The sequence below is a fragment of the Dendronephthya gigantea genome, unplaced genomic scaffold (assembly GCF_004324835.1).
Source record: "Dendronephthya gigantea isolate DGI-Jeju-01 unplaced genomic scaffold, DenGig_1.0 000052F, whole genome shotgun sequence".
Lineage (NCBI taxonomy): Eukaryota > Metazoa > Cnidaria > Anthozoa > Malacalcyonacea > Nephtheidae > Dendronephthya > Dendronephthya gigantea.
Genome location: NW_021163062.1, coordinates 1,279,661 through 1,290,754, shown reverse-complemented (window position 1 = coordinate 1,290,754; position 11,094 = coordinate 1,279,661). Strand labels below are relative to the sequence as shown.

The window sequence follows — 11,094 nt, the reverse complement described above, 5'->3', positions numbered from 1 at the left end:
AATCAAATCAAAATTTTAATTTCGTCTTTCAACAAATCTTCGAACCACTTGCTTGAAACGCCATATTTGCTCGCATGTGCTAAAATAAGCCGGGGGGCCAACGCATCACACATAAATCAGGGGTTATATACGCCCTGATGCAGTTCTAACTCTTCTTCTTACATTGCTTAATATTATTATCTCATTCTTGTCTCAAACACTCGTGATTCCTGTGCGAATACATGCATATTTTCTTTTGAATTGAGAACAGTCAAGCCGCACTAATTTATTTACGCTTTTAAAATTCAAAAGAAAATATGCAAATATTTTACTAACGAACGATTTCGCTTTAAGTGGAAATCTGCCTTTAAACAACGATTGCAGCAACAGAGTTAGGAATGCACTGCTGTTGAGCTTAAATTGTTTTCTTTTCGTATGTTTAACTTACAGTAAGTTAAACTTTTTCACCGTAATTTAGTTATTATCTATGAGTACTGCGTAGGATGAAAATCAAATTATCGAAGTCACCATCCTTGTGCAATATTTCATTGTTGAGATGAAAAAGATAATTATTTCGTTTCCGCAAAGAGCTTATTTTTAATAGACTTCCTACGTATTTATATTCTGCCAGCATTAAGCAAAACAATAATTTGATAGTAAGCATACAAGGGAGAGAACTGAATGAGCAAAAATTCTAAGTTTAAGAATAACCATGATGTCCATTTCGTGGATATTTGCTGTGATCTTATGCTTTGTTGTCTTGAGAGTGCATGGTCATGGGGTAAGTATAAGTCCCAATTTTATTCATGCTGCTCAGAAAAATAACATTGGTTATTTTATTGGTTGTTTTAATCGCATTTTTCATATACACATCAATATATCGAGAAGTTGTTCTGAAAGCAAGCAAAGGCCACAGATTGTACCACAATTTTTCCCCCGTACACGCGAGAATTTTTGTTGCAACCAATTTGCTACGATCTACAATTTCGCGTGTAACTTCCGCCATTGAGCCGTGTGCCGTGAGTTTTAGGTGAACATTACATTGAAATATTAGCTTGACGTTAGAGCCAATCTTACCGTATGAGCAATTGTCATAATTCAAACAGCCCTTGTGGCAAATTCTTGCATAAATTGTGAACAGAACACACTCATCCCAAAGGATTTTTGATGTCGAACCATGTCAACAATCAAAGTTGTAATAAATTATTCACACGAGCTGAAAGGGGTATCTGATGTCTCGTTTTCCCCTATGGCAACCAAAAATTTTCATATACTCTCTTAGAGCGAGTCAAATACCATAGATTTGTAATTTTTTATTGCTTAAACGATCAAGTGATATTGGTTCATTCTTTCAATATATTCATGACTCGCATGCTGTATAGCACTTTTATTCGTACGTAATGCAACCACCCCGTCGGTATTTATACAACAGGAGAGATATTCACAAAAGGACTTCCGATAACGGTTGAATTGCTTTTGTCTTGCAAATACTAAATACTTGCATGTTATATTCAAACCCGGTTGATTTTATATAGGCGGACGCTTCGTGTTTGGTAAGTTAATATAGTTACACACTATAGCTATACCATGACCAACAAAACATGCAATATCCAGTTCACGCAGACAAGTAAATCTGAATTTACCCGGCAGCTACTCTATACTTTACTCTACTTTACTATATTTCTGAAACTTCAGGCTATATGTCCGCCTATTGGAGGCGTTTGGTCTCACGTATTGTCGGATTTACAATAAGTAAATAAGTAATTTAATATTTAATCTAGAAGCGATATAACGAAATTCAAAAATGCGTCAGTAATCTGCATAATTATGAATAAGTAAATATATGGACCTGGCCACATTTTTATTAAATAACAACACAAATCGCAAAGTTTGGGTGATCGACATCATAATTGCATATGCTATGAGTAATATTCTTTTTTAATATAACATTCTTGAAATTTTCCATTTGATATTTTTAACTTTTCATCAAAAGATATACGTGTCTCACAAATTATTCTCCGCCAATCAATAAGCTCCATTCACCGGAAGTGACGCTTGCCATATTATAATTAAAACAATGTAAACAAAAGAGCGCCATAATTAAATGCTGGAGAGGAAGTTGAAAAACCTTTGCATGTATATTATTGCGAATGATTTGTCATATTTTTCGACATCGGTGTCGTCGAAAGCGGAAACCAAATCAAAATTTTCGTCTTTCAACAAATCTTCAAACCAATTGCTTGCAACGCCATATTTGCTTGCATGTGTTAAAATAAGCGGGGGGTCCAACGCAAAATCTTTAATAAACAGAATTTGGATGTTGCGTTAGCAAACGTGCTCTTATCCAGGCATGCTCATAATCCGTGGAGAAATGCAATTATAGAAGTATTTAAGTAAATATGACACAATATTAAACATACGGCACACAATTACACTGATCAGGCTTGTTATGTAAAGTTGCGCACGAATTCCACATTTTCACACTGAAAAAATATAGAGGGATCTTCATAATTCAATTGCTTAACCAATATTTTGCAATTTGTTTATAATCATAGATATTAATGTTTAAAATGAGGTGACGTCATCATTGACGTTTTCCACTTCATGCATTCTTTCGTTCACAACCTCATGCATCTATTAAGGTGGATTTCCACTTACAGCTAAACAGTTTGCTAGCGAAATATTTGCAAATTTTCTTTTAAATTGAGAAGAGTCAAGCCGCACTATTTTTTTACGCTATTAAATTCAAAAGAAAATATTATGCAAGTATTTCGCTAGCGTACGATTTCGCTGTAAGTGGAAATCCGCCTTTAAACAATGATTGCAGCAACTGAGTTAGGAATACACTGCCGTTGAGTTTAAATTGCTTTCTTTTTGAACGTTTAACTTACTGTTTCAATAAAATTTTCACCGTAATTTAGTTATTAACTATGAGCACTGCGCAGGATGAAGATCAGATTATTGAGGTTACGATCCTTGTGCAATATTTCATTGTTCAGATGATAAAGACAATTATGTCGTTTCAGCAAAGATCTTATTTTTAACACACTTCCTACGTATTTATATTCTGCCAGCATTAAGCAAAACAATAACTTTGATAGTCAGTATACAAGGGCAGGGAACTGAATGAACAAAATAGTGGGTTTAAGAATAACAATGATGTCCATTTCGTGGATATTCGCTGTGATTTTATGCTTTGTGGCCTTGAGAGTGCATGGCCATGGGGTAAGGACTACCAACAACGGTTGAATCGCAACAAATTTTTGTCTTGCAAATACTAAATACTTTCATTTCATATTCAAACCCGGATGATTTTATAAGCGCGGACGCTTTGCGTTCGGTAAGTTAATATAGTTACACACTATAGCTATACCATAACCAACACAACATGCAGTAACCAGTTCACGAGTGTATATGTATATATGTGTATATCTGTAAATTGTGTTTTCCCATTTATCACATTTACTAATAATTTATAACATTCTTGAAATTTTCCATTTGATATTTTTAGCTTTTCATTAAAAGATATACGTGTCTCACAGATTATTCTCCGCCAATCAATAAGCTCCATTTTACCGGAAGTGACACTTGCCATATTATAAAACAATGTAGCGGAATAATTAATGTAGCGGAATAATTAATAAAGCACAAAAGAGCGGAATAATTAAATGCTGGAGAGGAAGTTGCAAAACCTTTATATGTTATTGCGAAAAAGCTAATAATCGAATAACAAGGGATGATATGTCATATTTTTCGACGTCGATGTCGTCGAAAGCGGAAACAAAATAAAAATTTTCCTCTTTCCACAAATCTTCGAACCTGTTGCTTGAAACGCCATATTTGCTAGCACGTGCTAAAATAAGCGGGGGCACCAACGCATCAGACATAAATCAGGGGTTATAATTATACGCCCTGATGCAGTTCTAATTCTTCTTACATGGCTTAAGTATCTCATTCTTGTCTCAAACACTTGCGATTCCTGTGCGAATACTTGACCGAATTTAATAAAAATTGAACCATTTTTATGAGGAAATTACCCCCAGGAGATTTTTTTTAGATCGATATGTTGCCAATTCGCTATGATATTCACTTCAAAATGAATGCAAATTATTTGGTATTAAATATTACACATCAAAGCAGCCTGATCTATAAAATAATGCGAAAACAGTGGCGGATCTAGGGGTGTGCAGAATAAATTACACAGCTTCATTTTAAATTCAAAACACCTTAACAACAACGCTATTGGTTATAGATTTTAAAAGAATATTTTTACATTAAAATCGACCAATGCGATTCAAATTTTAAGCCGTATTAATTTATTCTGCACACCCCTAGATCCGCCACTGTGCGAAAAATGCGAGCGAAAACGGGTTAGAGTGATTTAGTTCACATTTTCAGGATTATTTTTATATCTTTAGCGTCAAAATCGAACCTTTAGAAGATTTTTGCCGATTTTTTATATAAACATGCATGATGATATGAATTATCTCATCACCGACAATAATATTTCACAATAATAGAAACATCAAAAACGTTCGGGCAAGAGAAGCTGAAAAACTGATCCCTTCGTCCAATTTTACGTCAGGGATCGATTTTCTGGCGTCAGGAATCGATTTTCGAATGTTACGGTATTTCAAGAGATATTTTAAGGGGTCTGCAGTGAAAAAAATTCTTCATCTCTGATTGGATAACATTTTAAACGTTTAAATTATTCTTTCTACATTACTAAGCTAATTAATCTGAGCTAAAAAGGTGTTGTATGAATGTGCAGTCACCATAGTAAAGAAAACACCAGACACACCCAATGATGGAAAATGAACGATTCTTTTAAACACAATAACTAACCAGGTTTTAACGTTAGAACAATGGAATTGATTTTTTTTAATTTTAATATTTTTAATTCGGATCTGAAAGTCCGACAAATAAAAATTTTGCAGTGTTTTTTAAGTGGTTATTCAGTGTACTTGGCCACCTTAAACTAAGAAAAACAAAATACACCACATTCCGCACATTTGTACATTCCCTCTGAGAGAAAATTGTTTCTTTGACTGCATATTTTACAGAAAATAAAAGTTACAACGGAATCTAAACTTGGCCCATGCAATAAAAGAAATTTTGGGGAATTAATTTTATTCAATGATCGTAAAGGAAAGAACACTTTATTGGTCTGCAGTAAAGATGAAGGGAAATTTGGATGGAGTACGACAATCGATGGTAAAACGAATTTTATTCTTTAACATTTCAGGAGAGACAAAGTTGATCCGTGTATCTTTTAGTATGGAAGTACGCGTTTGGGAAGATACCCTAGGCCAAAGTTACATGAAACACGAAAAGTCTGAAATTCACTGGATTTTTTTTTTTGAAAATCCAAAGTATGCAAATTTGCTTTACCCATACTGTCACTTACAACGCATATCTCTAGAAACCAAGCTATTTCTATATTACGGATTTTGCAAAAAATCGTTTCGTATTCGGAGGCGATAGTGCATGTATCATTTGCATCACGCGTTTCATAATCTAACTACAGCTATTCCTTTAATTTAACTTTACCTTAGATGGTCACACTGGAGAAATATCTAATCCAGGATACGATTGCATGTCGATATTGCATGCTAATTCTGAAGCCAAAGATGGATTTTACTGGATAACACTGAACAACAGAAAACCAAAGAAGGTATCTCAAATATCCAGTTGTGGCTACAGTACTGCCCAGAAATACAAAAACCTCTGTTAACCTTGGTCAAATCTCGGTCTAATCGCGGTTGAACCAGGTCAGACCGAGTTTGAACCGCAGTGAGACGGAGGTTAAACCTCGGCCTTACTCGGTCTGACAGACATTTCTTAAGATTTTTTTTCGATTTGGTTATTGCGCAGTCCTCCTCAGCAGAACATTTCGTTGTGAAAACAGGCTAACACAGCCGGAATTGGGGAAGTTTGCTTCGGTAGGAAACAATAACCTCGGCTGAAAAATATAAATTCAGATATCCTGCTTTGCCCCATCGAATAGGTCGCGTTTTTGACCTCGGTGACCCAGTAATGCATTGCGCACTTGTAACGAAATCTAAGCTACCTTTTAGAAGCAATAGGAAGGATGCAAAATATATATTATTCACCGAACACATTACCACGGTGCAACGTTTCCATTATTGCTTGGCGCGATGTTTACTTTTAAATTCCTATATGAAAGCAAGATTTATCATCGATGTTTTGGCAGTCTTAGACGCCGTGCAAATGATACTCAAATACCTGAGTATGTGTCAAATATCGACTGACATTACGAACAATACGAATCAATACTATAAATATAATACAACACGTTTTTTGAAGGCTTTCGTCGGAACTATAGAACACTGCACTCTACAGACGATATATACAAGCGTTGATACATACAATAGTAATATATGTCACGCCGTGGGGATTGCTATTGGCGTTGTAACAACGTACGGCATTTTTCAATTGTGATAATAATGTAAATATAGGCCTACTATTTTTCGATTATTTGGCGTTTAAAATAATTGCGTGATAATTTTTGTCGTGTAAGACCTGAAAAAGCCTAAAACGATTTTCTTGAAAGTTTTATTCTGTGAATATTTATTTGCTTTTCGCTCAATAGTCAAATTTCATTTTTAAATTTTTGCCATAATATTATCAAAGTGACAATTTAATTTGACATCCTTGGCAAGCAATGCACAAACAGCACTCCTTTCTGTTGCTGTATCGGAAGCACAACACTAATATTTTGCAATATATAGGTGCATTTCACTCCATCCTCAATGTTCATACACTTGACATCACTTCAATATTAATTATTTTAGTAAAACTTAAAGTCAGCCACTTCGCTTTGTTATGGAATCTCTTATTCAAATTGCACCAATCCAAGAATTTAATAGAATATCAATGTCACAAGAAATGTCTACTAAATACCCTACCAACTGTAAATTAACATAAATATAGTATCCTCCCAGGCCCAGGGTAACCTCAAAGCCTTAATTTACGCTATATATAGGTTTTGAGTAAGTGAAATTGTGAAAATTTCCAACTTCGCAAAGCAAATTATTTTGTTGCTTCTTCAAAAGGCTTGGTGTGACATGAAAACTGATGGTGGAGGATATATTCTTATCGGTAGAACAAATAGTTGCGGCATATGGGCAGTCCCATCTAATGACGATGCAGTTGAACCATTTGGCAAACCCCACTGGTGTAGCGCGCTGGGAAACACTGATGTTATTGATTTCAGAGTTCAGATGGCTTCTGAAGAGGATTTTCAAAAGACGAAGGCGCATTGGTAAAAACTTCGCCACAATACTACCGAGAGATTATCTGATCTTCAATGCATCATGGGATTCTAATGCACTGACCACACGACATGCGGGAAGAATTCCAAAACGCAAGGATATTCTTACGGTCGCACCGTAAAAGAATTTTTTTAACACGACATTCAACATTTCCCGTTTTTCTTTTCACTTAGTATGCTAGATAACTACCTTTAGAAAGAACTTGACGGGGTCTTAGATTACCGTCCAAACGTATCCGACATTTTCGCTCACTGAAAACGGAAGAATCTCGCTCTCGTGCAGAGTGGAATAATTGTAAAGGCCGACACAGACCGGACGCGATGCGGCAACGCGACGCGAATTTTGAGTTTTCAGAAGCATATAAACTAAATTCTGGAAGTAAAATTTGGAAACTATGGACGCTAAAGCAGTCAAAATGTTTTATTGTTATGTAATCTACAAGAATATTATGATAGTTTAAAATTTACTTGATTTTGAAAAATTAAAAACGTTGAAAATTCGCGCTGCGTTGCCAATTCGCGTCCGGTCTGTGTCGACCTTAAAACTCGGCTGAGCGGATACGTGTGGACAGCATTGCCGGATAAGTTTGAAAACGATACCGCAACGTATCAAATCGTTTTCATTTGATCTTAATGAGGCCTGTTTCAAGTCTTGTTGCTTATACTCAATTAATATTACTATATTAGCGTCAAATGAGTCTTTTTATAGGTTATTATTTTCATGGTGAATAGAGTATTCGGTAATCCTTTTAGGACTTTTCAAAGAAGTATTTTTCGCCAGAAACAATACTGTCCAAAACGTGTCGGTATTTAATAACACGACATTTCCCATTTTTCTTTTCACTAAGTATATTCAAAAACTACATTTGAAAGGAGTTGACGGGGCCTTAGATTAATAGCTTTAACAGTGGAATTAATTGTTAATTTTATATATTTACAGGGCTTACAGATTCAAAACTCCGCGCAAGTTAAAGAATCTCATGATAAACAAAAGAGGTTGTTCAAGCCATTCCCCGGGCATTGGAAATGTGAAATATGTGAAAAACTTAGAAACTGGACATACAGTTACCACTCAATTTCGATGTTCAAAATTTGGTATTGGTTATCATCCTTATACAAATATTGGATGGGTACGTATATGCATTTGACAATTTCCTTGACCAAAAAATATTACTTGGAATCCTTTTCACTACATCATTTTTGCTATGATCGGTAAATAATGTATATTTTCTGAAAAAACCTGACGTTTTATTTATTTTTACTAATTTCTTTCAACAAGCGACTGCCATATATGACTTTTAGACAATGATGAATTCATGTCTTGAAAAACCATGTCCGTATGGATTTGCATTTAACCGGAGATATCCCATTCAGCAAGACTATTCAGGATCGTTCAGGTACATCAATTTGTACTTTATTATATTACATTTTATAAACTATAGACTTGGGCGTTTCTTGAATAAATTAAAGCCAAAAAAGTTTTTGTCATACATTAAAACATATGTACTAAATTATAATATAATTATAATTTTCATTTTTTAGTTATAGTGCAACAAAGAGCATTTCCGGAATTGAATACGCAGCAACGGCCCAAGTTGGCTGTAGCCGAGGACATGTTAGTATTCTATTGCTTTCCAGCGCTTGACATAGTAAAATTAGGTAAAGAAAATGCGCATAATTTATGATATTAAATTGTGGTTAAAAGTATACATTCGCTGCAGTGTCCTTCTTCTTTCATGATTCGAGAATAATTTAAAGTTCTGTAACGTACCATCAGCCAAAATATGGTTGTTTTAAAAAAATATCTTCTCTTTCATCTATGCTCTCATACAAATGTTGGGCGTGGACGAAGCTTTTTGCAGTAAATTTGCTTAATTCTGCTATTATTATGCTTAATTATGCTTAGTTATGATCATTGCAATGGTTTTGTGCAACTCTGCATGCGATTGCCTTTAAATTTCTTTTAAGTACAATTCTATTAATACCTATGTTGCCTTTAACGTTTGCCCCAGCCTTTTCATTTGCGCATTGTCAATTTTTAGTATTAAACTAAGATAGTATTTCATTATTATTTCAATATTATTTCAAGTCCATTGCGATCAAATTATCGATCTTTATGTTAGCATAATTTACAAATTCAGATCTCATCTATCAGTTGGGAACTTGTCTTAGAAACGTGGTCAGTTTATAAACCCATGCTAATTTAATAACACCTAAGCAAAATTATGATGATCGATTGCTCTCGCATAAGTCTACATATTTATATATGTACTGTTAATTTTGTCCCGTATAGTGTTGTGGCTGTCACGGACCTTCAAGAGGTAAACGGAACTATTGTTTTGAAAAATGCAAAGCTCAAAATGGTGGAACTATTGAATCACAGGTCTACTCTTGGTTTTGGGTGAGGACATCTTTCCCAAAGAAATTTTGGACCAAATGTATTGATTACAAAATGAAGGAAAACGGCATTTTTGTGTGGTATAAGCTAATTGGAAACAGTGAAGCACCGATCGAGGTTTGTTGGAAGATCTTCGACAATTAAACTTTCACATCAGAAAGGGCAATAAATGAAAATTTGTCATGAAACCATGTAGTTACTTTCACCAGATATATTAATGATTTTTAACAGGGTCGGTGCGATAGAACAGGAAAAGCACTCTTGTACGGTGGGGTAAGAATCATATTACCTTTTAACCATGGCGTTTACTATTTATTTTGCACTATGCGAATCCGCATACTTTCGTGTTGGAGAACTTGCTTGTTACCATTGAAGCAATGGCATTACCAAAGCCGTTTATAAAAATGCCATATTAATAATCCTATTATTCTATTTTCCAGGCAAATTTGACGAAAAGTAATTACATACTTTATATTATTATTATTATGTGGCTTTTTAAAATCCTCTATTGTGATTGGTTGACGAGCGGTCCGTAAAACCCATATCGGGACCGTGGTCCATATAATTATTCCGTACCTGCACCAGTTTTAATTTCCGGATGTCTCCCGAAGTTCAGTCATATAATGAACCGATTATTAACCTCGGTTGTTCGATCTGTACTCTGAAATATCACACCAAGTTTTTTTCATGGACCGAGTAATTTTATTCTCACATTATTCCATTTTTTATCATTCGTCTTAGATGTTGGTTGTTCCAGATAATACGACGGCAGAAAAAACTCCTTTAATCGATGGTATGATTGTGTATCGTCAGGACACGGAGAAAGTTTATGTAACAAAACATGAGAAACTACACCCTTTAGCAGAAGAAGAAAAGGCAAGTTTCATTATTAGGAAGCTTTGTAATAAATTACCCTTTCCAAGAGGGAATAATTAAAGAGTAAAAGACATGCCCATATATTAAATTATTAACAATTAGAATAGAAAGTAATACTAATAATAATGTAATTTCTTTAATAGCCTGTTTCACAAGTTCAATTAAGGATAAACAGCGCTTTAAAATTATGAATTAAGCCAATTATGAATAAAGAGGAAGAACACTCATAGTTTCTTTTTTCCCAACATATCGTTTTAAATTTATTTACAACAACAGTGCGATTATCCCCGAGCAGGTGCGGAGCACCGTGCGAGCTAGGGTGCTAATTCCTCTCGGATATTTACACCCAGGATGTTCAAAGGCGAAATCAAAGTTGTCCGCCATAATGCAATGGACCTCACGCCATGGACGGTCTTCTAAGTTATGCGTATGCGCCAGTGTACTAAGCTCTTGATTGGTCGAGACAAATATTTGTATTTTTAAACCTTCATAACTGTCATTTCGCAAAATTTTGAAGAAACTTACAAATACATTTTCATATTATTTA

At 34.7% G+C, this 11,094-nt stretch overlaps 1 protein-coding gene across 1 annotated transcript; it reads left to right on the top strand.

The window, feature by feature from the left end:
• Positions 1-7,223: 7,223 nt before the first annotated feature.
• Positions 7,224-10,738, top strand: LOC114528941. Its single transcript, XM_028550650.1, has 8 exons — positions 7,224-7,264; positions 8,214-8,403; positions 8,576-8,670; positions 8,816-8,888; positions 9,567-9,788; positions 9,903-9,944; positions 10,413-10,547; positions 10,691-10,738. The coding sequence occupies exons 1-8, from the start codon at positions 7,224-7,226 to the stop codon at positions 10,736-10,738; spliced, it is 846 nt and encodes a 281-aa protein (XP_028406451.1).
• Positions 10,739-11,094: the final 356 nt, after the last annotated feature.

Bases quoted from the DNA above. Each gene is read 5' to 3' on its own strand.
- LOC114528941 (XM_028550650.1), top strand. From the start codon at position 7,224: ATGGCTTCTGAAGAGGATTTTCAAAAGACGAAGGCGCATTG. The intron at 8,404-8,575 runs GTACGTATATGC...TATGACTTTTAG, and splicing joins CTTATACAAATATTGGATGG to ACAATGATGAATTCATGTCT. The intron at 8,671-8,815 runs GTACATCAATTT...TTCATTTTTTAG, and splicing joins GACTATTCAGGATCGTTCAG to TTATAGTGCAACAAAGAGCA.